Source organism: Salmo salar, chromosome ssa21, assembly GCF_905237065.1.
Source record: "Salmo salar chromosome ssa21, Ssal_v3.1, whole genome shotgun sequence".
NCBI classification, from domain to species: domain Eukaryota; kingdom Metazoa; phylum Chordata; class Actinopteri; order Salmoniformes; family Salmonidae; genus Salmo; species Salmo salar.
Genome location: NC_059462.1, coordinates 15,615,571 through 15,642,542, shown reverse-complemented (window position 1 = coordinate 15,642,542; position 26,972 = coordinate 15,615,571). Strand labels below are relative to the sequence as shown.

Here is a 26,972-nt window from a genome sequence, read left to right as displayed (position 1 = left end):
ATTAAAGAAGCAATACAACTGGCGTTCTTTAGACTAGTTGAGCATCTGGATTTGTGGGTTCGATTACAGGCTCAAAATGGCCAGAAACAAGTAACTTTCTTCTGAAACTCGTCAGTCTATTCTTGTTCTGAGAAATGAAGGCTATTCCATGTGAGAAATTGCCAAGAAACTGAAGATCTCGTATAACGCTGTGTACTTCTCCCTTCACAGAACAGTGTAAACTGGCTCTAACCCAGAATAGAAAGAGGAGTGGGAGGCCCCGGTGCACAACTGAGCAAGAGGACAAGTACATTAGTGTCTAGTTTGAGAAACAGACGTCTCACAAGTCCTCAACTGGCAGCTTCATTTAATAGTACCCGCAAAACACCAGTCTCAACGTCAACAGTGAAGAGGCGACTCCAGGATGCTGGCCTTCTATGCGGAGTTCCTCTGTCCAGTGTTTGTGTTCATTTGCCCATCTTTAATCTTTTCTTTTTATTGGCCAGTCTGAGATATGGCTTTTTCTTTGCAACTTTTCAATGTTGTTAATACACAAAGTAACAAAAAGACAGATCTAATTTGCATATTCATAATGAGTTTGCAGCAACAGTAGAATGTTCACCACAAGTTTCCCAGAAATGACAATTTTCCACAACAGTTTGCCACAAAACCAATTTGCATGTGAAAATATTAGCTTGCTGTGAATTTGTGGCAATTTTTTAAAATAAAAATGTAGATGATGAGCTCATTAAAAGTACATTTACAGAGCTGAACACAACCTCATTGTTGGAATATGAGGACATCACCACTGTTGGAACTGTATTAGAAATCAGTGTGTCAGGCCATGCCTTTGTAACAAGGACACCTATAACTTGTGAATTTTAAACATAAATTAACAAAACGCATAAGGCATCCCTGTCCTTGGGCTTGCTAGCATTAAGCTATCATTACTTGAAGTTGACGCATTTGCGGTTCCTCTTCAGTAAAAGCTGTTTTTCAACGTTTCTGGAACCCTGGGGCTGAAAACAAGTCCTGCAACTCTGAACAGCCTTTCACAGGCAGCTGAGGCAGGTAAGGGTGTGTTTCGCATCAGAGACAACTTACAGACTGCTGGGAAGGACTTGAGCAACTCCATATGCTCAGCTGAACAGGGCAGGTATCCATCCAGCTGTTTGAAGCTTTCTTGTGCTTGAGACGTCTTCATGGCAGAGAATAAGTCCTCCTCATCTGAAGAACTGGTGCCATCACCTAGCAGCAGCAAGGGTTCTTGCATGTGGGCCTTGATGTAGTCCATTCCTGAAATGCAAGGGAGATGACAATAGAATTCATGCAGTTATGTTTTTTGTGAGCCTACATTAATCCCATCCCCCATTTATATAAACCAAGCAACAGGGCTAAGTAGGCTACCCATTGGACTGAACCACAAAGTCAGGATTGTAGTTTAAATGGGTGGTTCTCAAATCTATGAAGTGTCAACATGTACACTATACACAGTTGTTTATGAATAATAAAATATTGTTCATTAACCACATGCTGTCTTACCCATTCTGATGGTGGTGTCATCTTTTGTCCACGTTGTTGTGATTTTGGGGAGAAGGATTGCACCTGCAATAAGCTCAGGTTCTTGAAACGTGGCTGAAGCTCTTCTTCAGTCCCAGTTGTAGCGCCTCCATCAGAGGCTTACAGTATTTCAGGGACAACTTGATTCAGTCATGTTTTGTGATCAGTAGGTTGATAGTTGGAAGTAGCCACCCCATCTGGACATTGGTTTCAGCCTGCAGGATGTTGATGGCCTTTGCGACTGGGTTCATGGTGGCAGCATACTCTGTAAGGAAGGCGAGTTCAGATGGATTGAACCTGTGAAAAATAAATATATAATACTGTGTTTCCTAACCCTATAGAAAGGGGACCGTGAACCATTTCACCTGGTTTTAACTACAGTAATCAATGGCTGGATGAGTAGTTGACTAAATGGATCAATGATAATGTATGGCTACAACATGTGAAACAGTTATTTGTCCCCAAGCAAAGGGCCAGGAAACGCTGCAACAGATTAAGACAACATTGAAGACCTTAAATTAATACATAATCCTTACTTACATTGGAACCTCGAAGTCTGTGCAGAGAACTCCTCAGGAGTCTTTCTACCGCTATCGACCAGGAGTTCCACCTTGTAGCATTCGGGTGCAGCAGCTGGAGGTCGCAAGCATTTTTAACCATTTCGGCTGCAAGTGTGGATCTGTAAGCCTCACTGGATGTTGCTTTCAGGGCATTGACTAAATACTAAGTTGAGTTGGTGGCAAGCACAGCACTGGAGCTTCGGCAGCTGGTACTCGAAACCATCATCTTCATTCATGATCGTTACCACATCAACAAACTCCACTTCTTCACTCTCCTCTTGTTCCTCTTCACCATCTTCCTGTCCTGGCTGAGCTGCTTCACCACCCACTGCTTTGACTGCCTTGTCTTGTCATCTTCTCCAATAACTTGGAAAGCAAGAAGTTAGTACCGTTTGTTGTTCTCACAATCTTACCCCGGACTTCAAACTCAAAATGGATGTAATTTAGGGCGCCTGCCAACACATCAAAGGTGTACGATCCTCTCAACCATTTACAGGCCAGGGCTGCAGAGCATCTGTTGAGACTGTCAGGGTCTATTCAATGGGCTGTAATGACAATGAAGCTCTGTCTTCTTGCAACCCAGCAGTCGGTGGTGGTGGCGATATGGCCAACCCCTCCGATGGCCTCAGTCACCTTATTCTTCATTTCTTTGGAGGCTTCAATACTGGAGCGCAGTGTGGGCCTTGATATGATCTTCGAGTTAGGCTGCAGATCCTGGACAAACTCTCTGAATGATTCTTGTTCTACAATATCGACTGACTGGAGCCCTTGGACCACATACTTCACCACAGCATTGTCGAGGGATTTTTGAGACACGTCTTTAGTAATGTGCTTTTCTTGATGGTGGAGGGAGTCTTAGGGGTATGTTTTTTCTTCAGTATGTTTTCTGTCAGTTCTCCATACTTCTTAAGATGGTGTACATGTTTTCTTTAAAATAATAAGAGGAAAAGAGAAAGACATTAGTTACTTAGCTAGATAACTACCATCACCAAAAGGTAAGGTAGTTAAGGTATAGGATCCACATTTTTTTAAAGCTATAAACAACATTAGTTAAGTAAGAGTTTGTGACCACTATTTAATTAAGTCTACATTAATTATCTAGGTAAGAAGAACAACTTTATCAACAAACTAGCTAATCTATTCGGTGTTAGCTCAAATTTGAAAGCTAACGTTTAGAGAAAAGGTGTTTGGCTACACTAATGTTAGTTGACTAAAATGTGCCCAGGTTCAGAAACTACTAGCTAGTTGGCTCACGTTAGTTTAGTTAGATAACAAAGCTTCCGAATCTGGGCATATTTTAGCCAGCTAAAGTAGGTAGCAACTAGCTAGTGAACTATTTAGCTATAGGATTAGCTAGCATACTCTAATACTGCTTGTTGTATTAGCAAATGTGGGCTAGCTAGGTTAGCTAATGTTAGCTAGCATGCTAATGTAAGTATCATTAGCTAGCAAGCTAACGTTATTCTAGCTAGCTAGCATTTATTTTAGATACGGCCAAGGGGGTTCGTCTTCATCAGGAGGTGGTGGTGGTAGAGTGATGTCGGTCATGATTGTGCAATGTCCGACGTGCTTGGGAAAAGTGCAGCTGAGTGGATGACTGTTTTGCAAGTGACAGGCTCCCAGTGGGTGGTGTTTACACTTTAGAACCATTGGATTTGCCCAAACTGATGAGGATTGGATCAACTTTGCTTGCATGTTGTTGCCTGCTGCCTTACAAATTAAGTTCACCCATGAGTGTGCCGACTCGTTGACTTTGCTCGCATCTTTTTCCAAACATGATTTTTTTCTTCCAGCTTCAGATTGATTTGATTTTGTAGCAAGTTACGGAAGCGTTAGGGGAAATGTCCCGGAGTAAAAGTATACATTTTCTTTTGAAAATGTAGTGAAGTAAAAATAAAAGTAGACAGAAATATAAATAGCAAAGTACAGATACCCCAAAAAACTACTTAAGTACAGTAACAAAGTATTTCTACTTCGTTACTTTACACAATGGGTCTACGTTTTAGATTATCATGTCACTCTCACTGTGTACGCTGTGTAATTCGAATAGTCGTTTTTGAGTGTGGACTGTATTGTTATGCATACTGGATGGACTGGTTACCATATGCTACACTCCAAAATGTATATCCATGAGTCTGGTAGAGAATGTATAGCCCTAGGCGATGCTGTTGGTTCATTGATTGTGTAGGGCGGCTTACAAGGAGCCTACAATTATAGTGAATTTGTATTTGATTTTGAATAGCCTCGTAATAGTGAATTTGGGTGGCACATTACCTTTAGCTATATAGAATATCTAATCACCATGCGTTTCCATCTCCTCCTCTCTCTCCTTTATTCCCGAGTGTGCAGAGGGGCTGTCAACAGTTTAGTGAAATATGTTTTGTTGCGAAAACATGTTACTTTTGATGTTCCAGAACAGATTTCACTTGGTTTCCCAAATTAAGCACTGGGTAGCTGCAGGAACAGGGTTGGAGAGCCCATGGCATACAGAGTTTGGACGGCATATCACCTGTTGCGCAGCGAGAGCATGCTCCTTAAACAGTGGTTGATGTGTGGAGTGAAATAAGTGTTATTTTTATTTCTCAGTTGCTCATATTAAGCACAGCTCCGCTTTAAAACCAAAGCAGACTACCACGCATCATTGAAAAACGGACTGGGGGAAAGTGAACGGCCTCCATTCGCTATTCGAGCGCATACAGATGACGTCTTTCTTCGCCTTCCGCTCTCCTGCCTATTTGATAATGGTCCATTCTAAATCTAAACAAATTTTACATATTAGTAAAGACAATATTAAATTGAGAATAGTCTGATAGGTGAAAATATGATCACTTGATGAGAGAACAGCTGTGCAGCCTAAGGCAAGGAACAGAGCGCAAGTTTTTATTGCGACTCAAATCATCAATAGCCTATAGTTGCATCATGCAGCCCATATATGTTTTGATTTCTAAGACATTCTAAGGTTTGTATCATTCACAACTAAAGTTGCCAAATAACTCAATCTAGCATATAGGACCTGTTTCAAGTGATCACTTTTACGCTTACCATAATCACTTCATATGCGCACTCGCTCCGGAATGGGAAATGTATCCATTCTATTTTATTCAGCTAAGTTAAAATATACTTCTCAAAAAAATAAAGGGAACACTTAAACAACACAATGTAACTCCAAGTCAATCACACTTCTGTGAAATCAAACTGTCCACTTACGAAGCAACACTGATTGACAATACATTTCACATGCTGTTGTGCAAATGGAATAGACAACAGGTGGAAATTATAGGCAATTAGCAAGACACCCCCCAATAAAGGAGTGGTTCTGCAGGTGGTAACCACAGACCACTTCTCAGTTCCTATGCTTCCTGGCTGATGTTTTGGTCACTTTTGAATGCTGGCGGTGCTTTCACTCTAGTGGTAGCATGAGACGGAGTCTACAAGCCACACAAGTGGCTCAGGTAGTGCAGCTCAATGCGAGCTGTGGCAAGAAGGTTTGCTGTGTCTGTCAGCGTAGTGTCCAGAGCATGGAGGCGCTACCAGGAGACAGGCCAGTACATCAGGAGATGTGGAGGGGGCCGTAGGAGTGCAACAACCCAGCAGCAGGACCGCTACCTCCGCCTTTGTGCAAGGAGGAGCACTGCCAGAGCCCTGCAAAATGACCTCCAGCAGGCCACAAATGTGCATGTGTCTGCGCAAACGGTCAGAAACAGACTCCATGAGGGTGGTATGAGGGCCCGACGTCCACAGGTGGGGGTTGTGCTTACAGCCCAACACCGTGCAGGACGTTTGGCATTTGCCAGAGAACACCAAGATTGGCAAATTCGCCACTGGCGCCCTGTGCTCTTAACAGATGAAAGCAGGTTCACACTGAGCACATGTGACAGACGTGACAGTCTGGAGACGCCACTAAAATAACACATCCTAGATCTGAATGAAAGAAATAATCGTATTAAATACTTTTTTCTTTACATAGTTGAATGTGCTGACAACAAAACCACACAAAAATAATCAATGGAAATCCAATTTATCAACCCATGGAGGTCTGGATTTGGAGTCACACTCAAAATTAAAGTTGAAAACCACACTACAGGCAGATCCAACTTTGATGTAGTGTGTCCTTAAAACAAGTCAAAATGAGGCTCAGTAGTGTGTGTGGCCTCCACGTGCCTGTATGACCTCCCTACAACGCCTGGGCATGCTCCTGATGAGGTGGCGGATGGTCTCCTGAGGGATCTCCTCCCAGACCTGGACTAAAGCATCCGCCAACTCCTGGACAGTCTGTGGTGCAACGTGGCGTTGGTGGATGGAGCGAGACATGATGTCCCAGATGTGCTCAATTGGATTCAGGTCTGGGGAATGGGCGGGCCAGTCCATAGCATCAATGCCTTCCTCTTGCAGGAACTGCTGACACACTCCAGCCACATGAGGTCTAGCATTGTCTTGCATTAGGAGGAACCCAGAGCCAACCGCACCAGCTTATGGTCTCACAAGGGGTCTGAGGATCTCATCTCGGTACCTAATGGCAGTCAGGCTACCTCTGGCGAGCACATGGAGGGCTGTGCAGCCCCCCAAAGAAATGCCACCCCACACCATGACTGACCCACCGCCAAACCGGTCATGCTGGAGGATGTTGCAGGCAGCAGAACGTTTTCCACGGCGTCTCCAGACTGTCACGTCTGTCACGTGCTCAGTGTGAACCTGCTTTCATCTGTGAAGAGCACAGGGCGCCAGTGGCGAATTTGCCAATCTTGGTGTTCTCTGGCAAATGCCAAACGTCCTGCACGGTGTTGGGCTGTAAGCACAACCCCCACCTGTGGACGTCGGGCCCTCATACCACCCTCATGGAGTCTGTTTCTGACCGTTTGAGCAGACACATGCACATTTGTGGCCTGCTGGAGGTCATTTTGCAGGGCTCTGGCAGTGCTTCTCCTGTTCCTCCTTGCTCAAAGGCGGAGGTAGCGGTCCTGCTGCTGGGTTGTTGCCCTCCTACGGCCTCCTCCACGTCTCCTGATGTACTGGCCTGTCTCCTGGTAGCGCCTCCATGCTCTGGACACTACGCTGACAGACACAGCAAACCTTCTTGCCACAGCTCACATTGATGTGCCATCCTGGATGAGCTGCACTACCTGAGCCACTTGTGTGGGTTGTAGACTCCGTCTCATGCTACCACTAGAGTGAAAGCACCACCAGCATTCAAAAGTGACCAAAACATCAGCCAGGAAGCATAGGAACTGAGAAGTGGTCTGTGGTCCCCACCTGCAGAACCACTCCTTTATTGGGGGTGTCTTGCTAATTGCCTATAATTTCCACCTGTTGTCTATTCTATTTGCATAACAGCATGTGAAATGTATTGTCAATCAGTGTTGCTTCCTAAGTGGACAGTTTGATTTCACAGAAGTGTGATTGACTTGGAGTTACATTGTGTTGTTTAAGTGTTCCCTTTATTTTTTTGAGCAGTGTATATAAAAAGATATATATATATACACGGGACAAGACGAAGACAAAGAGGTCTGACTGCTACGCCATTTTGGATTTGGTTGGGCCAGTAACCAAAAGATTGCTAGATCGAATCCCCAAGCTGACAAGGTAAAAATCTGTCGTTCTGCCCCTAAACAAGGCAGTTAACCCACTGTTCCTAGGCCGTCATTGTAAATAAGAATTTGTTCTTAACTGGCTTGCCTAGTTAAATAAAGGTAAAAGAAATTGTTAAAAAATAAGCCTATGTGGATTCGCGTTTATCGTCGAAGGAATGAGCGTTACACCGAGGCCTGTACTCTGGAGCGGGATCGATTTGGAGGTGGAGGGTCCGTCATGGTCTAGGGCGGTGTGTCACAGCATCATCGGACTGAGCTTGTTGTCATTGCAGGCAATCTCAACGCTGTAAGTTACAGGGAAGACATCCTCCTCCCTCATGTGGTACCCTTCCTGCAGGCTCATCCTGACATGACCCTCCAGCATGACAATGCCACCAGCCATACTGCTCATTCTGTGCCTGATTTCCTGCAAGAAAGGAATGTCAGTGTTCTGCCATGGCCAGCGAAGAGCCCAGATCTCAATCCCATTGAGCACGTCTGGGACCTGTTGGATCGTAGGGTGAGGGCTAGGGCCATTCCCCCCAGAAATGTCCGGGAACTCACAGGTGCCTTGGTGGAAGAGTGGGGTAACATCTCACAGCAAGAACTAACTAATATGGTGCAGTCCATGAGGAGGAGATGGACTGCAGTACTTAATGCTGGTGGCCACACCAGATACTGACTTACTTTTGATTTTGACCCCCCCCCTTTGTTCAGGGACACATTATTCAATTTCTGTTAGTCACATGTCTGTGGAACTTGTTCAGTTTGTCTCAGTTGTTGAATCTCATGTTCATACAAATAAATCAAATCAAAGTTTATTTTTCATGTGTGCTGAATACAACAGGTGTAGACCTTACAGTGAAATGCTTAAATAAATATTTACACAAGTTCAGTTAAGCTGAAAATAAACGCAGTTGACAGTGAGAGGAGGTTTCTTTTTTTGGATGAGTTTATTTTGATGACACATTTTTTATGTGATTTGATTGCATTTGCATTGATGTCAGAGTGGTTAAAGAGACAATAGGGCCCCGAGTACCAGGCCATTAGGACCTGATGGTTGTTAGCAAGTTGGGTACTACTAAAGAATGTCCAGTGTGCATAAAAGGAGATTACCGCGACTCAACGGTCACGTGGAGTTTTTACTGCGGCCTTGCCTCATGACTGCCCGTGTGACAGTAACACGGCCACTGCAACAGCCCTTTTCAGGAACCTTAGCCGAGTAGTTCGCTCAGGAATCCATCTGGATTCCAGCAACCGGCATGCATATCAGGAGTATCTCTCCTCTCCCAGTAGCACAAGTTTGAGTTCATTGGTGTTGGGTTTACATTAATCTTTGCTAGAAGCGGTCTGTTTGATGGCTTGTATGGGTTCTTCAGTCTGAAATGCACTAAATGTTCCATCCCTTTAATCTTGCAAGCTATATCAAATTGTATTGTTTTATGGACACTTACATACTGAAAGTTCTTTTATACTCAGCGATGAAGAATTGACAATGGAACACAATGTCGTCATAACAAGAACTAACATTGCTTTGTCCTCTCATGTTATGTAGCATAACATGCTAACATGCTTTGTCCTCTGCATGCTGAGCATGGGCGGCACCTGGCTAACCCTTGTTCAACACCGATGCTGGCAAACCAATGACAAGATCCTGGAACTCCTCACTGCTCTGGTTCCTTTGTCAGCGCTATGTGTCAGCTCTGATCTATGGGCTGCACACGCCTGCATTGGCGCTACTTCTCATCGGTCACGGCTTGACCCTCAAGATTATGGGCCATAATCTTCTACTGCCTACGATGTTTCACTCTGAGAGCGTGGAGCCTACATGAGTTCCGGCACTAATTACTAATATGATCATGATTGCGTCATCCATATGGTCCAGTAACTAGGTTGCTTTTGTTCTGCATCGCATCTGATACAGTATATAACACTGTCAGCTCAGGTGGGTGGCTGGCACCCAGCAGTGCATCAATTTTGCAGGTGGTTGCTTGGGCTCATATGTAGAATATTCTCATGCACAAATGACCGCTCATATTGCTCAGCAAGACCACCTGGCGGTGGATCTATATTGCAGGTGGTTGGCTGTGTTCATATGTAGAATATCCTCATGATCCAAGACGACAGCTCATCTTGCCTCATCGAGGGTACCAGGTGGTGCGTCATATGTGAAATAGTCATACGGCTGCATTAGCTCATGCTACACATAGTATGTACACATAGGCCTAGTAGTCAGTCATGTATGGTAGAATGACCTTCGCTGGTCTATTGAGAGCTCTTAAACGGTGCATTCTGCCGTACACATAGTTAATCAGCTGGCTGTAGTTATAATATCATCTTCATATAACGCTTCGCTTGGGCTGTGAACTATCCTGAAGGAGCAGAGCCCTAACGCCAAACCATGCATCTTTTCTGATGAATGGTTAAACTTACACGTGATGTTTTCTTTCTGAAATAATATACACTGAGTGTACAAAACATTAGGAACAACTTGGCTGGATGTCCTTTGGGTGGTGGACCATTCTTGATACACACAGGAAACTGTTGAGTGTGAAAAACCCACCAGCGTTTCAGTTCTTGACACTCTCAAACCGGTGCACCTGGCACCTACTACCATACCTTATTCAAAGGCACTTCAATCTTTTGTCTTGCCCATTCAACCTCTGAATTGTGCACGTCTCAATTGTATCAAGGCTTTAAACCTGTCTTCTCCCCTTCATCTACACTGATTTGAAGTGGATTTAACAAGTAACATCAATAAGGGATAATAGTGTTCACTTGGATTCACCTCGTCAGTCTGTCATGGAAAGAGCAGATGTTCATAATGTTTTGTACACTCAGTTTCTGTTCAAATTTCATATTTAAATGGCAGAAAAGAATATGGAGTGATTTAAGTGTCGACAGAAATTGTATTTGAATTCAATGTTTTTGAAATTGTAATGCACAAATTGAATAATTAAATTCATAATGATTTGAAACTGAATTGAATGAATATTGCATTCCGTTTTAAAATTCTATTTATATTCAATATACAGTAACAGTCAAAAGTTTGTACACACCTACTCATTCTAGGGTTTTTCTTTATTTGTACTATTTTCTACATTGTAGAATAGTGAAGACATCAAAATCATGAAATAACACATATGGAATCATGTAGTAACCAAAAACAGTTACACAAGTCAAAATATATTTTATATTTGAGATTCTTCCAAGTAGCCACCCTTTGACCTTGATGACAGCTTTGCACACTCTTGACATCCTCTCAACCAGCTCATGAGGTAGTCACCTGGAATGCATTTTAATTAACAGGTGTGCCTTGTTAATTTGTGGAACTTTCCTTAATGCATTTGAGCCAGTCAGTTGTGTTGTGACAAGGTAGGGGTGGTATACAGAAGATTGCCCTATTTGGTAAAAGACCAAGTCCATATTATGGCAAGAACAACTCAAATAAGCAAAGAGAAATGACAGCCTATCATTACTTTAAGACATGAAGGTCAGTCAATCTGGAACATTTTAAGTACTTTGAAAGTTTCTTCAAGTGCAGTCAAAAGAAAAGATCAAGCGGTATGATGAAACTGGCTGTCATGAGGACTGCCACAGGGAATGAAGACCTAAAGTTACCTCTGCTGATAAGTTCATTAGAGATACCAGCCTAAGAAATTGCACCCCAAACAAATGCTTCAGAGTTCAAGTAACAGACACATCTCAACATCAACTGTTCAGAGGAGACTGCGTGAATCAGGCCTTCATGGTCGAATTGCTGCAAAGAAACCACTACTAAAGGACGCCAATAATAATAATAATGAGACTTGCTTGGGCCAAGAAACACGAGCAATTGACATTAGACCAGTGGAAATCTGTCCTTTGGTGTGATATGTCCAAATGTAGCAATTTTTGGTTCCAACCGCCATGTGTGAGACACAGAGTAGGTGAACGGATGATCTCCTCACGTGTAGTTCCTACCATGAACCATGGAGGAGGTGTGAGGGTGCTTTGCTGGTGACACTGTCTGTGATTTATTTAGAATTCAAGGCACACTTAACCAGCATGGCTACCACAGCATTCTGCAGCGATATGCCATCCCATCTGGTTTGCATTTAGCGGGACTTTCAATTGTTTATCAACAGGACAATGACCCAACACACCTACAGGCTGTGTAAGGGCTATTTGACCAAGAAGGAGAGTGATGGAGTGCCGCATCAGATGACCTGGCCTCCACAATCACCCCCGACCTCAACCCAATTGAGATGGTTTAGGATGAGTTGGACCACAGAGTGATGGAAAAGCAGCCAACAAGTGCTCAGAATATGTGGGTACTCCTTCAAGACTGTTGGAAAAGCATTCCAGGTGAAGCTGGTTGAGAGAATCCCAAGAGTGTGCAAAACTGTCATCAGGGCAAAGGGTGGCTACTTTGAAGAATCTCAAATATAACAGATTTTGATTTGTTTAAAAAAAAAATGGTTGCTACATGATTCCATATGTGTTATTTCATAGTTGTTGTCTTCACTATTATTTTACAATGTAGAACATAGTTAAAATAAAGAAAAACGCTTGAATAAGTAGGTGTGTCCAAACTTTAGAATGGTACTGTATATTCAATTTCAATATTGTAGATATTGCAATCCTTGTCTGTGTATCAAGTTTACAAACCATAATTTCAAGTGCACCAAAGTTTAAAATATTCTTCTTCTCAGTTGCATTCAGATTCTGTTTTCAAATTCAGTTCTCAAAATTGATATTTGTGCATCTAACATTCTCACTCATCTTTTTTCATGATTTATTCAGGACTATCCGTAATCATGTTAGCATGTGTGTTTAGTGTTTAGTAACATTCTATTCTTAATCACAATAAAACTGACTCCAAAATGACACAATACATTATTTTCCATAAATGTATATTTGGCACAAAATTATCTGAGACAACTAAACAAACAGTAAATGCGTCCAACATGTTTGTAGATTAACAAGCTTGATGTAGTCATTGTGTGCTATGAATATGGGACCAAATACTAAACTTTGGAAGACTTTAAGTGAATTTGTCCCAATTCTTTTTGTCCCCTAACATAGGGGGACTATGTACAAAAAGTGCTGTAGTTTCGAAACGGTTCAAAATTAACGGATAAAAAATAACCTCAAATTAAATCTGACAGTCTGCAGGATAACTTCACAGTCATTGTATCATTTCAAATCCAAAGTGCTGGAGTACAGAGCTTAAACAATACTGTTGGAGCTCACTGTAGTTGAATATCCCTGTGTAGCAGAGCCTGGGGAGAGGCCACTGCCATGGACCTGAGCTAGGAGGGGTTTCAGGGTACAAAGGCTCAGTGAGGCAGAGTAAACAGTTCGAACATAGATTTTTATTACATAACTTAAAAACAGAAATGCTCAAGAAGAAGGAACTTCAACTATCACCTCAGTAACAAAAAAACGTTGTCCCTAATTTAAACGATAACAAAGCAACACCCCACCGCTGTTTTGGTTAAAAGAAAAACTGAGGGAAGGGCCTGGCGCGGTTGTATAAGTTGGTTAACGAACTTAATCAACCGCGCGCATGTGTCAACTGCACTGTGATCTTTAAGGCTGTAACATCTGTAACACATTACCATATACAATCTCAGTTCAGCAAACTTTGGCCCTGTCTTGCGCTTTTAGGGTTATGAAGGCTGTAACATCTGTAACTAATAAACGTATACAATGTCCAGAGTTCAGCAAACTCACTCAGCCTAGTTATTACAAATTAGTACAAATAATAAAAACCTACGTTTGAACTCTGCCTCACTGAGCCTATGTACCCTGAAACCCCTCCTAGCTCTGGTCTGTGGTAGTGGCCTCTCCCCAGGCTCTGCTACACAGGGATATTCAACAGTATTCTTATGGGGGCCAAATTGTGTGTGTTTGTCACACTCCCTTGTAATGTGTCCTGTGCGGCTTGTGAGTATCGTAAAGGGAAACAGAAGGCATATAAATGCTCCACAGTCTCAGCTTTCAGGCATGGGGTCATAATAGCTGGCAAAGTACCAGGATGTTGGTTTGAATCAGAATTTAGAGAACTGAATTTGAAAACCGAACCTGAACGGATTAGAGAAGTTGAATATATAAAAGTTTGCTCAACTTGAAATGATCATTAAACTTCATACACAGACCAAGAATGCAATATCTACCATATTGAAACTTAATACAGAAATATTTCATTAGAATATTTAATTAAATATATATATTTAACATGGTACAGATGTCTTATTTTTTTAAACTCATATCCATGTGTGAGGTGTATACTTTTGTTTCAAAGTAGATTTGTTTAAGACTACTAAGAAACACACTGTGTGACCCTGATTTAGCCAACTGCAGTAAAAGGTTAAACGGTTCAAGACTTACTTTTGGTGTGATGTTTTATGCTAATTTATGCACATGTTTATAGTTATAGTTGATAAAAAGTTTTAAAGAATTTGAAGTTGGGAAAGTGGTCAAAGTAACTGATTTGTGTAATAAGTTACATTGTTTACAGTGAATAGAATGTTGGGTGTGATGAACGCTGAAGAAATCCCTTTTTAATCTTGAAAAAAAAATATTCACCTTTATTTAACCAAGTTCTCATTTGCAATTGCGACCTGGCCAAGATAAAGCAAAGGAGTGCGACAAAAACAACAATACAGAATTACACAAAAACAAACGTACTGTCAATGGTGTGCGTACTGGGAGCGGAATCAGGTGCAGGAGAGCAGAGAGTTGTGAACAGGCGCACACTTTATTTAGGCAGGAGAAACCAACAGACGAACGCCACTGCGTCAAAACCTCCAGCCAATTTGCAAAAGTGCAAAACGCGCAAACAGTCACAATAATTATGTTCAAACAAATAAACATACCTCGTGACAAAACACGGAAATATACAAACACCAGTCTGGCGGTCAAAATTGACACGTAACACAAAACAATTTCACACAAAGACACAAGGGGGAACAGAGGAATAAATACATGTAGTGTAATTGGGGAATTAAAACCAGGTGTGCAGGGAACAAGACAAAACAAATGGATACATGAAAAATTGAGCGGTGATGGCTAGAAAGCCGGTGACGTCGACCGCCGCCCGAACAAGGAGAGGAGCTGACTTCGGCAGAAGTCGTGACACGTACAGTCAATAACACAAAAGAAAAGAAAAATAGAAAAATCTAGTACTGTGAGTGCAAATGTAGAAGAGTAGGGAGGTAGGGAATAAATAGGCCCTAAAGGCGAAAATAATTACAATTTAGCATTAATACTGGAGTGATAGATGTGCAGATGATGATGTCCAAGTAGAGATACTGGGGTGAAAAAGAGAAAGAGGGTAAGTAATAATATGTGGACGAGGTAGTCGGGTGTGCTATTTACAGATTGGCTGTGTACAGATACAGTGTTCGGTAAGCTGCTAAGACAGCTGATGCTTAAAGTTAGAGAGAGATATAAGACTCCAGCTTCAGAGATTTTTGCAATTCGTTCCAGTCATTGGCAGGAAAGGCGGCCAAAGAAAGTGTTGGCTTTGGGGATGACCAGTGCAATATACCTGCTGGAGTCCATGCTACGGCTGGGTGTTGCTATGGTGACCAGTGAACTGAGCTAAGGCGAGGCTTTACCTAGCAAAGACATATAGATGACCTGGAGCCAGTGGGTTTGGTGACGGATATGTAGTGAGGGCCAGCCAACGAGAGCATACAGGTTGCAGTGGTGGGTAGTATATGGGGCATTGGTGATAAAACGGATGGCACTGTGATAGACCACATCCAGTTTGCTGAGTAGAGTGTTAGGGGCTATTTTGTAAATGACATCGCCGAAGTCAAGGATCGGTAGAATAGTCAGTTTTACAAGGGTACGTTTGGCGGCATGAGTGACGGAGACTTTGTTGCGAAATAGGAAGCCAATTTTAGATTTAATTTTGGATTGGAGATGCTTAATGTGAGTCTGGAAGGATAGTTTACAGTCTAGCCAGACACCTAGGTATTTGTAGTTGTCCACATATTCTAGGTCAGAACTGTCCAGAGTATTGATGCTTGTCGGGTGGGAGGGTGCGGGCAGCAATCGGTTGAAGAGCATGTACTTAGTTTTATTAGCATTTAAAAGCAGTTGGAGGCCACGGAGGAGTGTTGTATGGCGTTGAAGCTCGTTTGGAGGTTTGTTAGCACAGTGTCCAAGAAGGGCCAGATGTATACAGAATGGTGTCGTCTGCGTAGAGGGGGAACAGAGAATCACCAGCAGCAAGAGTGATATCATTGATATATACAGAGAAAAGAGTCAACGCGAGAATTGAACCCTGTGGCACCCCCATAGAGACCTGACCAGAGTTCCGGACAACAGGCCCTCCAATTTGACACACTGAGCTCTATCTGAGAAGTAGTTGGTGACCCAGGCGAGGCAGTCATATGAGAAGCCAAGGCTATTGAGTCTGCCGATAAGAATGCGGTGATTGACAGAGTCGAAAGCCTTGGCCAGGTCGATGAAGACAGCTGCACAGGACTATCTTTTATCGATGGCCGTTTAGGACATTTGGTGTGGCTGCACCCATGACCAGCTTGGAAACCCGATTGCATAGTGGAGAAGGTACGGTGGGATTCGAAATGGTCGGTGATCTGTTTATTAACTTGCCTTTCGAAGATTTTAGGAAGGCAGGGCAGGATGGATATAGGTCTGTAACAGTTTGGTCTAGAGTGTCTCCCCCTTTGAAGAGTGGGATGACTGTGGCAGCTTTCCAATCTTTGGGGATCTCAGACGATACGAAAGAGGTTGAATAGGCTAGTAATAGGGGTTGCAACAATTTCGGCAGATCATTTTAAAAAGAGAGGGTCCAGATTGTCTAGCCCAGCTGATTTGTAGGGATCCAGATTTTGAAGTTCTTTCAGAACATCAGCTGTCTGGATTTGGGTGAAGGAGAAGCAGGTGGGGGTTTGGGCAAGTTGCTGCAGGGGGTGCTGAGATGTTGGCCAGGCTAGGGGTAGCCAGATGGAAAGCATGGCCAGCTGTGGAAAAATGCTTATTGAAATGATCGATTATCGTAGATTTATCAGTGGTGACAGTGTTTCCTATTCCCAGTGCAGTGGGCAGCTGGGAGGAGGTGCTCTTATTCTCCATGGACTTTACAGTGTCCCAAAACTTTTTGGAGTTTGTGCTACAGAATGCAAATTTCTGTTTTGAAAAGCTAGCCTTAGCTTTCCTAATTGACTGAGTATATTGGTTCCTGACTTCTCTGAAAAGTTGTATATCGCGGGGGCTATTCGATGCTAATGCAGAACACCACAGGATGTTTTTGTGCTGGTCAAGGGCAGTCAAGTCTGGGGTGAACCAAGGGCTATATCTGTTCTTAGTTCAACATTTTTTGAATTGGGCAGGCTTATTTAATATGGAGAGGAAAGCACTTTTGAAGAGCAACCAGGCATCCTCTACTGAAGGGATGAGGTCAATATCCTTCCAGGATACCCGGGCCAGGTTGATTAGAAAGGCCTGCTCACAGAAGTGTTTTAGGGAGCGTTTGACAGTGATGAGGGGTGGTCGTTTGACCGCGGACCCAGTACGCACGCAGGCAATGAGGCAGTGATCGCTGAGATCCTGGTTGAAGACAGAGGTGTATTTAGAGGGCAGGTTGGTTTGGATGATATCAAAGAGGGTGTCCATGGTTACAGATTTAGGGTTGTACCTGGTAGGTTCCTTGATGATTTGTGTGAGATTGAGGGCATCTAGCTTAGATTGTAGGATGGCCAGGGTGTTAAGCATGTCCCGGTTTAGGTCACCTAACAGTACGAACTCTGAAGATAGATGGGGCAATAAATTCACATATGGTGTCCAGGGCACAGCTGGGGGGCGAGGGGGGTCTATAACAAGCGGCAACAGTGAGAGACTTGTTTCTGGAAAGGTGGATTTTTAAAAGTAGAAGCTCAAATTGTTTGGGCACAGACCTGGATAGTATGACAGATCTCTGCAGGCTAACTCCACCCCCTTTGGCAGTTCTATCTTGTCGCAAAATGTTATAGTTAGGGATGGAAATTTCAGGATTTTTGATGGCCTTCTTAAGCCAGGATTCAGACACGGCTAGGACATCCAGGTTGGTGGAGTGTGCTAAAGCAGTGAATAAAACAAATGAGAGCGCCTGGGGAATGGGAGTGATGCCGGGGGCTGCAGGGCCTGGGTTAACCTCTACATCACCAGAGGAACAAAGGAGGAGTAGGATAAGAGTACGGCTAAAGGCTATAAGAACTGGTCGTCTAGTGCGTTCGGAACAGAGAGTAAAACGAGCAGGTTTCTGGGCGCAGAAGAATAGATTCAAGACATAATGTACAGACAAGGGTATGGTAGGATGTGAGTACAGTGGAGGTAAGCCTAGGCATTGAGTGACGATGAGAGGTTTTGTCTCTAGAGGCACCATTTAAGCCAGGTGCGGTCACCGTATGTGTGGGGAGTGGAACATAAGGGATAGCTAAGGCATATTGAGCAGGGCTGGAGGCTCTACTGTGAAATAAGGCAAAAATTTCTAACCAAAACAGCAATGGACAAGGCATATTGACATTAGGGAGAGACATGTGTAGCTGAGTGATCATAGGGTCCAGTGAGTAGCTAGACGAGCTGGAGGCACGGCGATTCAGACAGCTAGCAGGCCAGGCCATGAAAGTGGATGGAGGACAACAAGTTAAATAGTTTAAAAAGTATACAAGCACACTCTTCCAGACCAGTCTACACTTCAAAAGTTTTGAATGGCATCTCTATCTTAAATGTTGTAAGAGGAGTAGCGTTGTAAAGAATAATAATAATAAGTAGATGGTAATTGTACATGATGTACAATTGGTGGGACTTGCTTTAACTGTTTAAAAGTATTTTTGTGGTAGTGGTAAAAGTTTAAATGTCGTAAAATTGGTCTGATTACTTTGATGGACTACTATATCAACCATATTACTTTGGATTGTGAGTCAGTTAGATCACAAAAATGTCTAAACCACAGTTGTTGCGTGTGAAAACGAAAGACATAAGACAAAGTGATCTTCTGTCATAAAATGGGAATAAAGGCGAGGATCATGTGGACAACACTCTTAGGAAAGCAAAGCAACTCTCAATCAAGCTGTGGGTTTCACAATTGACTTTTGTAAAACGTTCAGTGTAAATTAAGTTTGATTTCAGTTGAATGATGATGTAAAGATTTAGAAGTTTTAGGCTATTGAATGTAGACCTACTGATAGCTAGCTGTTGTTGTATGTAATAAATACACTCTTCAGGCTAACAGTGATCACTGAAAAGTACATTTCCTGAAGAAAATGTGGTGTGTTTGCTAGCATGTTTTAAACTATGTATGGTTTTGAAATACATTATAGTAGTGGTAGTTTTTGCTGTGGTAATGGTGGTGACTGTTTATAGTTGAAAAAGTAGGTAGATGAAAAGTTTGGACAGCCTGAACATATCAGAGTTGGTGCTGGTGTATCCAGCTTGAACGATTCAAGGGTTACTTTTGGTGAGTTTTATATTATGCAAATGTCCATCGTTTTAGTCTGGGAAAAAAACATACAAATTTGAAGTTAGGATAGCCTGAACATGTGAATGTTGGTTTGGTGTCTTTAACTTCAATGCTTCAATAATTATTGTTGGTGAGTTATTTTGTGCACATTTACAGTGCCCTCAGGAAGTACCCATGACTTAATCCACATTTTGTTCTGTTACAGCCTGAATTCAACATTTTTTTTAAAATTAAAAAATAACAAATAAAAAAAACTCACCCATCTACACACAATACCCCATAATGACATAGTTAAAAAAATGAATTACAGAAACATCTAATTTCCATAAGTATTCACACCCCTAAATCAATACTGTGCAGAAGCTCCTTTGACAGAGATTACAGCTGTGAGTCTTCAGGGTAAATCTCTAAGAGCTTTTCTCACCTGGATTGTGCAACAGTTTGTCATCGATATCCTTGGTAGCAGGAAAGGGGCAGAGTCAAGTGCAGGAGACTGAGGTCCGTTAACACAGATGTTTTATTAAACACTGTATAAATAAGTTAGCCACAAGGCAGGGTGCGCAAAACACACGATAGGAGAACAACTCCAAAATTCAAAACGCACGGGGCGCAGCCCGGCAATCCCAATGTAAAGTACGCTGCGTAGTAAAAGGCAGCGCAAAATACCAACTGCCACTCACACATGACATGAAATAATCCCGCACGAATTCCCAAACAAAAAAGACAAACTAAATGACTAACAAGGAACAGGTGCGGACCTAGACAGACAAAACCAAAAGACACAGAAACATAGATCGGTGGCAGCTAGTAGGCCGGCGACGACGACCGCCAAGCACCGCCCAACCGGGAAGGGGCGCCACCTTCTGTGGACACTGTGACACAGTTGCCCATTATACTTTAAAAAAATTATTCAAGCTCTGTCATATTGGTTGTTGATTATTGCTAGACAACCATTTCCAGGTCTTGCCATAGATTTTCAAGTAGATTTAAGTCAAAACTGTAACTCGGCCACTCAGGAACATTCACTATCTTCTTGGTAAGCAACTCCAGTGTAGATTTGGCCTTGTGTTTTAGGTTATTGTCCTGCTGAAAGATGATTTCATCTCCCAGTGTCTGGTGAAAAGCAGACTGATCCAAGTTTTCCTTTAGGATTCTGCCTGTGCTTAGCTCCATTCCGCTTCATTTTTATCCTGAAAAACACCCCAGTTCTTTACGATTACAAGCATACCCATAACATGATGCAGCCACCACAATGCTAGAAAATATGGAGATTGGTACTCAGTAGTGTGTTGTATTGGATAACCCCAAACATAACACCTTGTATTCAGGAAAAAATTGAATTGCTTTACCCCATCTTTTGCAGTAATTTAGTGCCTTGTTGAAAACAGGGTGCATGTTTTGGAAGATTTTTATTCTGTATCATCTTCCTTCTTTTCACTGTCAGTTAGGTTAGTATTGTGGAATAACTAGAATGTTGTTGATCCATCATCAGTTTTCTCCTATCATAGTCATTCAACTCTGTAACTGTTTTACAGTCACCATAGGCCTCATGGTGAAATCCCTGAGCGGTTTCCTTCCTCTCCGGCAACTGAGTTAGGAAGGACAACTGTATCTTTGTAGTGACTGGGTGTATTGATCCACCATCCAAAGTGTAATTAATAACTTCCCCGTGCTCAAATGGATATTCAATGTCTGCTTTTTATATCTACCAATAGGTTCCTTTTTTTGCGAGTCTTTAGAATACCTACCTGGTCTTTGTGGTTGAATCCCTATTTGGAAGTCACTACGCGATTGAGGGACCTTACAGATGATTGTATGTGTGGGGTACAGATATGAGGTAGTCATTCAAAAATCATGTTAAAGACTATTATTGCACACAGATTGAGTCCATGCAACTTATTATGTGACTTGTTAAGTACATTTTCACTCCTGAACTTATTTAGGCTTGCCATAACAAAGGGGTTAAATATATGTATTGATTTATTGACTCAAGCTGACATTTCAGATTTTCAATTGTTATTAATTTACACCAAAAAACCTGGGGGAAAAAGTCAAAGGGTGTTTGTCAGACCTTTTCACTTTTCCCATATTTTGTTGCGTTACAGCCTTATTCTAAAATTGATTGAATTGTTTTTTCCCCTCATCAATCTACACATAATATCCCAATATAATGACAAACCAAAAACAGGTTTTTAGAATTTAATTTTTTTTAATTAAAAATAAAAAAATGAAATAAGACATTTATATAATTATTCAGACCCATTATTCAGTACTTTGTTGAAGCACCTTTGGCAGTGATTACAGCCTCGAGTCTTCTTGGGTATGACACTACAAGCTTGGCACAGTTGTATTTGGGGAGTTTCTCCCATTCTTCTCTGCAGATCCTCTCGAGCTCTGTCAGGTTGCATGGGGAGTGTCGCTGCACAGCTATTTTCAGGTTTCTCCAGAGATGTTTGATCGGGTTCTGGCTGGGCCACACCCCTGTGTCAATCTAAGTAATATAATGAAAAAATTGTCATCAAAATCATTCAGTTTAAGCTAGACATCTGTTTTGCATGGGCTCAATCCACTGCATCCGCCTATGGCCGGCCTTCCGCATCTGCAGTGGAAGGTGGCCGAGCTACAGCGATGTTTGTCAGACCAGGAGACATCCCGAAAATCGGTCTTCTCACAAAAACGTCTGAATGGTTTGGCCTACAAACTAATATTACCCAACTGTGGAAAGGGGAGACTCACGAACACGATGGTATTCTCTGTTTTGCTCTACGAGTGTCACAGCACTCATCTGAAGGTAATCCATATAAATGAATGGAAATATGGTGTTAGTTTTGTGCCAACAAAAATACGTTGTTAAATATGTCTCCAAAAAAACTAAAATATTTCCTGAGCTTTCTAATATATCCTAGATATAGGACAGACACTTCAAAACCTTATTCCTTATGATACATTTTTTTTGCCATTTATGAGTGTGTTATTCAATGTGTTTCTATGGCTATAGTAGAAAAGGCCAAATTTTGTATATTTGTTATTTGAAAATCAATGTATATACCTAAACGGCTTAGAATTTTAGAGGTTTTTTTTAGCTAACCTTCCGTCTTATGTAACCACAACAAACGTAAACATGTCATACCAATTTGAGTGTCCCAGATTTACATTTACTAGTCTATGAGACCAGGCTGCTGTCAAGGGAAAGTTCAGTGAGGACACTCACACGCCTGCCCCTGCCTGAGAGGGATGACAGCTTTGTTTTAATGGTTTATCAATAAAACAATGTAATCCCGTAACACATAACATGTCACTATCAAAAAACATGCTTCTCACACTGTAACCGCCCACTAAACATAGGCATTCGCCAGAGGCACTGGGGATTTACATTATGCACTGTGTATTAGCCCCACAAAGTCTTACATGTCTTCATCTTGGAATACACATTTTGTGGGCAGAGGAGTAAATAGAATATATTTGTGTGTGTATTGAAGTGCATTTATTTATTGACATTTGGTGTAACTCTGTCTCTGTATGTTTGCCTTTTGTCTGTAATCAGCCATAGTGCTTGTAGCTCCTAACAGCACTGCTCCAATGTTGATTTTATTTCCTGTCTGACTATAAAGCAGTAGATTAAGCCAAAGCTGTAGGAGGAAGTGCAGTGCTTCTAATGTTGAATCATTCTCCGATTGCGTGTAAGAATGGTATCATCCCTCTCACTCCACAAGCCACAGCCACACTAAACAGGACTTCCTTGGATAGGAAGTGCTTCTGCTATAATCACTTCACATGGGGACAACTATTACAAAGGTAGATGGGCTCCTCTCTGCGGGTGATATAGTGTAGTATTCACTGTGATGTGAGATCCTTATATTATTACTGTGATGGTTTGGATATTTAGTTGGTTTTGGGGCCAGTAAACTTTTGCCATAATTAGCTTGTATGGGGTAGGCTAATTCCCATTTGTCTGAGGTATACATACATTTTCAATGATTCGAAGACCTTTTAGAATAAGCACAAATAATTCTCTTTTGCTGGATTTGTCACTTTCTGGAGATTTTACTTCCAATCTCAATGTTGTGAGCCATGCAATGGATCCTCCTGTGGTTTTAAGCATTGTGCCCATTCATCTTACTGGGTTATTGAGCCTGGAATCAAATGTTTTTCTTCCGCTCCCTGCCCCTCTCTCTCTTTATTCTCTCGCTCACTCTCTCACGCTACCTCTCTTCCCCTCCCCTCCCCTTCACCATACCCTCCCCCTCTGCATCTCTCTTACCCCCCCCTCCTCTCCCTCTGTCTTTCCCTCCCTCCCAGGCTCATGCTGGTAAAAAAAAACGATCTGCAGACAGCAGGAGCACAGGCACGCCTGATTCTCTCTCAGACATCCCACCCATGTGATCTCACAGGCTTCCTCCCTCCACTCCAGTTAGGATCCAGCCTTTCAGCCGGCAGCAGCTAATGAGTCTTTGTGTGGCTAGGGTGAGTAAGACAGAGAGGGGGAGGTAGGGAGGAAGGGATAGGGAGAGTTAAAGAGAGAGTGCCTATCTTCATTTAACAATAAACATATGGTACCGGCAGTGGCAGTCAGGGCTGGGAAATGTACAAGTCTCTCTGTGTCTCTCCCTATCTCTCCCTCTCAGCCGGCACTCGTGCCCTCAGAGTAGCAGGGTCGCAGCAAGTCAGTGGACTAAAGCAAAATGGGAGCCCTTCATTTATCATGTTTCACCTCTTTTTGAGTGCTTCATTTAGATTTTGCTCCCAAGTCTCACTGTGAGAAGGGTGTCAAAGGAGTCGGAGAACACGCCAGTGGACACAGGTCAGTCGTTTCTACCAGGGTTGGCACAAAGTTCACCCTTATGTATTCTTTTGCAGGACCTGATGTGTCATGACTTGCTACAGATGCTGTGGGCTTGTTAGTATTACTTGGGACGAGAGCTTTCACAGTGTCTCTCTCCATATAGCAGATCTGCAGTGTGAGTCTTGTGTGTCACCTCTGTGTATGGTGATTTGCGAACCTTATGAATGGGGAAAACATTGTCCGTTTGATTCAGAATATGAGTGTGCCACCGCGGGCTGTGGATACAGTTCCTAAAGGAATACAGTTGGTTTGTACAGTGCATGTGTGTGCGCTCAGTGAAGCCAGCACAGGGAGGGGCTTTGCAAGCAGGCTTTTGCTGCATTATTTCTCCAAGCATTTTCTCATGCACCGTGGTGTATTCCCAGCCTTGATTAGTTAGAACACAACATTGGAGGAGACAAAGAAAGAACTGCATGATGTAGAGGAGGAACGAGCGCTGTTCTCTGGCTTGTGCCGTTAGAAGTGGAGTCTGCTTACATCAACCACTGTGTTACAATACAGATGATGCTACCCTGTCTGGATGGATCTATTTTGGGATAGCTACAGTGTGAAATAAGACATCATGATCCTTGTTCATACCGAAAATTCTATTTGTGTGCCTTTGGATTCTGTGTGAAGTTGTTAGTAGGATATTTATCTTGTAATATTCTTAATTTGTGTGATTTCCTCAAAAATGATTATCCTCAACCTGTATTGTATTCATGTGTTTTCAGATGTGGTGCTGCGGTGACATTTATGTTTCACAGACATAGAGGGCTGGAGGAGTATCACTGTGAAAGCACTATTTGTGCTAGTATATTAGCATTTCCATGGAAACCACTTTGTCTATCAAAGACTGGTGCAGCATCCGCTGAGGGCTAAGAATACGAATGATTTTCAGCAATGGGGAACTACTTAAAATAATGACAAAATAGACTTACATTGTATGGGCCATCCCATTTGTAAAATGGAACTCAAATGTCTGTACTATTTTGTATTTTTTTCCTGAATTACATGGAGCATTGTCCAACTTCCCAGTTGGACACCTGTAGAAAAAGAGGTATTAACCCTCTTATACCTTTATACATTTCCTCCATTGGTTATAGACTACATAAAAAGGCTCCGTAGGTTACAGGAAGCTCCTCAATGTCCTTGACATTTATGGTGTATCATTTTCACACCGAATGACCCAAAAGGTGGATAAAAGTCTTTTACATTTTTCAATTATCTTAGCATTCAGGCAGTCTTTGATAGTTGCGTTATCTGTGCACCCTTTGACGCTAAATGATACGGTCCAGTGACCATTCTAGACTGATTGAATATTTCATGAATAGAAATGCTGATAGGTTTTGGATCAAAGTATGTAGAGTTTGTTGTGATCCATTAAAGTGACAATGGAAAAGAATGATTGGCGTCAACAGTGTGAGTTGCCTACTGTACATGCAGCGGGTGCCTCACATTGATGCCTCACTTGGACATTCCACAGTGCAAGGTACTGTAGTCGACGTTGAATCTCCTCCAGGTGCAAGCAGGCCTATGTCATAGTAACTACCACACATGGTCAAAATAAAATGTAAAAGTTGATTTAACGTACAATTTTAAGGCAGCCATCTGCAATAGGATTGTGAGTTTGCTTAACATTTTGGCATATAGATGAACAAACATACATTCTTAAGTTAAATTGCATGTTCAATTATAGGTTGAGTGAACAATGAACAATTTAACCTGAGAATTTATTCTACCTTTAATTATTACATATATCATAAGGCCTTTCTTTGAGGGCCTAGTTGAAACTCCTCGTTAACAGGCCATATCAAGACTGCAAGTGCCATTATGCTGGCTTGCAAAGGGATGCGTAAGTCCTATTGGAATCCAGCCAGAGTGAGGATATCTAACAATTTGAACTTCTAATCACCCACAACCTGCATTGAGTATGACTGCTAGGGTAGGGAAGGTTGATTATTAAGACGACCTAAGTCATATAAACTGGTACAGCCATCTCAGTAACGGGTGCAAAAAGTCCAACTACTAACAGATTGGATTAGTTTAGAAAAATGTATTTTATTTTTGTTAGTGTAGCATAAGATATTAATCAACCAATCAATGTACATGAAAAAACACAGATATTGAAACAAACAATTCTGAAAATCAACCTGCAATAGAGCATGCTGGGAAATATGATAATGATGGGTATGGCTTTTAGTGGATTTAAGCGAACATACATTTGTCATTTGACTCGTCAAGCTTGTTCAAATTCAGCTCACTTCGAGCTGAGTTTGTTGATTCAACGTACAATTGTAAGGCAACCAGCTGCAATATGATTGTGAATTTTGTCAACATTTGGGAATATAGCTGAACCAACAGCAGTGTTGCCTTCCAAAGGCAAACATGAATTTGTAATTCGTCTCAACAACTTTTTATACATTCAGCTCAAATTAAGCAAAGTTTTTTGAGTGAACAAACGTTCACACATTACCTCAATGTCTTGTCCTTCTGAAGTCTTGTTTCTTTATTTCCGTGTCGAAAACAAAGAGGAGTCGGAGAGAGAACCTGCCAGTCATGCTTCTCTAGCTTTGCTGTCTATCTATATGATAATGGTCTTGGATGGGTTTTAGAAGATAACTTCCCAAGTCATGTAGTAAGAGAAACAAAAGCCAGACTCTTGTTGTCACATATAACGTTACGTTGTCATCATATTGAGGGACATACATTTATTAGACAAAATGCAATTACTATTGTTTGTGTAATAACGCATAGATTTATTGATGTCTAAAATGACATTATTCATATCAAAATAATTGCTACTAGATTACTGATGCAGACAATGACTGGCTGAAGACCAAGTGATGTAACATGATTTGTGGAGGGAAGGTATAGCAAGTTCCAGAAAAACAATGTTTGACAGTTACAAAGTAAGGCTTCTTAAAGTCAGTAGCCTAATTTGGCACTTAATATCTGTGTAGTTGACTGATGAGCCTGCTCTTGTTTTGATTGGTTTAATTGCACCATCAGTCAGAGTTTAA

General features: G+C 42.0%; 1 protein-coding gene across 6 annotated transcripts in view; it reads left to right on the top strand.

Moving 5' to 3' along the window:
* Positions 1–26,972, top strand: part of csrnp3 (cysteine-serine-rich nuclear protein 3) — a 72,666-nt gene that overhangs the window by 34,464 nt on the left and 11,230 nt on the right. For 3 of the 6 annotated variants that reach the window (XM_014164102.2, XM_014164101.2, XM_014164103.2), the window contains 2 exons: positions 23,427–23,591; positions 23,862–23,928. The exons of 2 other annotated variants lie outside the window; for them this stretch is intronic. In XM_014164102.2, coding sequence (XP_014019577.1) covers positions 23,571–23,591; positions 23,862–23,928 — 88 coding nt within the window. In that variant the 5' untranslated portion in view covers positions 23,427–23,570. The remainder of the gene's footprint in view (positions 1–23,426; positions 23,592–23,861; positions 23,929–26,972) is intronic. One more of the 6 variants, XM_014164105.2, reaches the window with a different exon arrangement.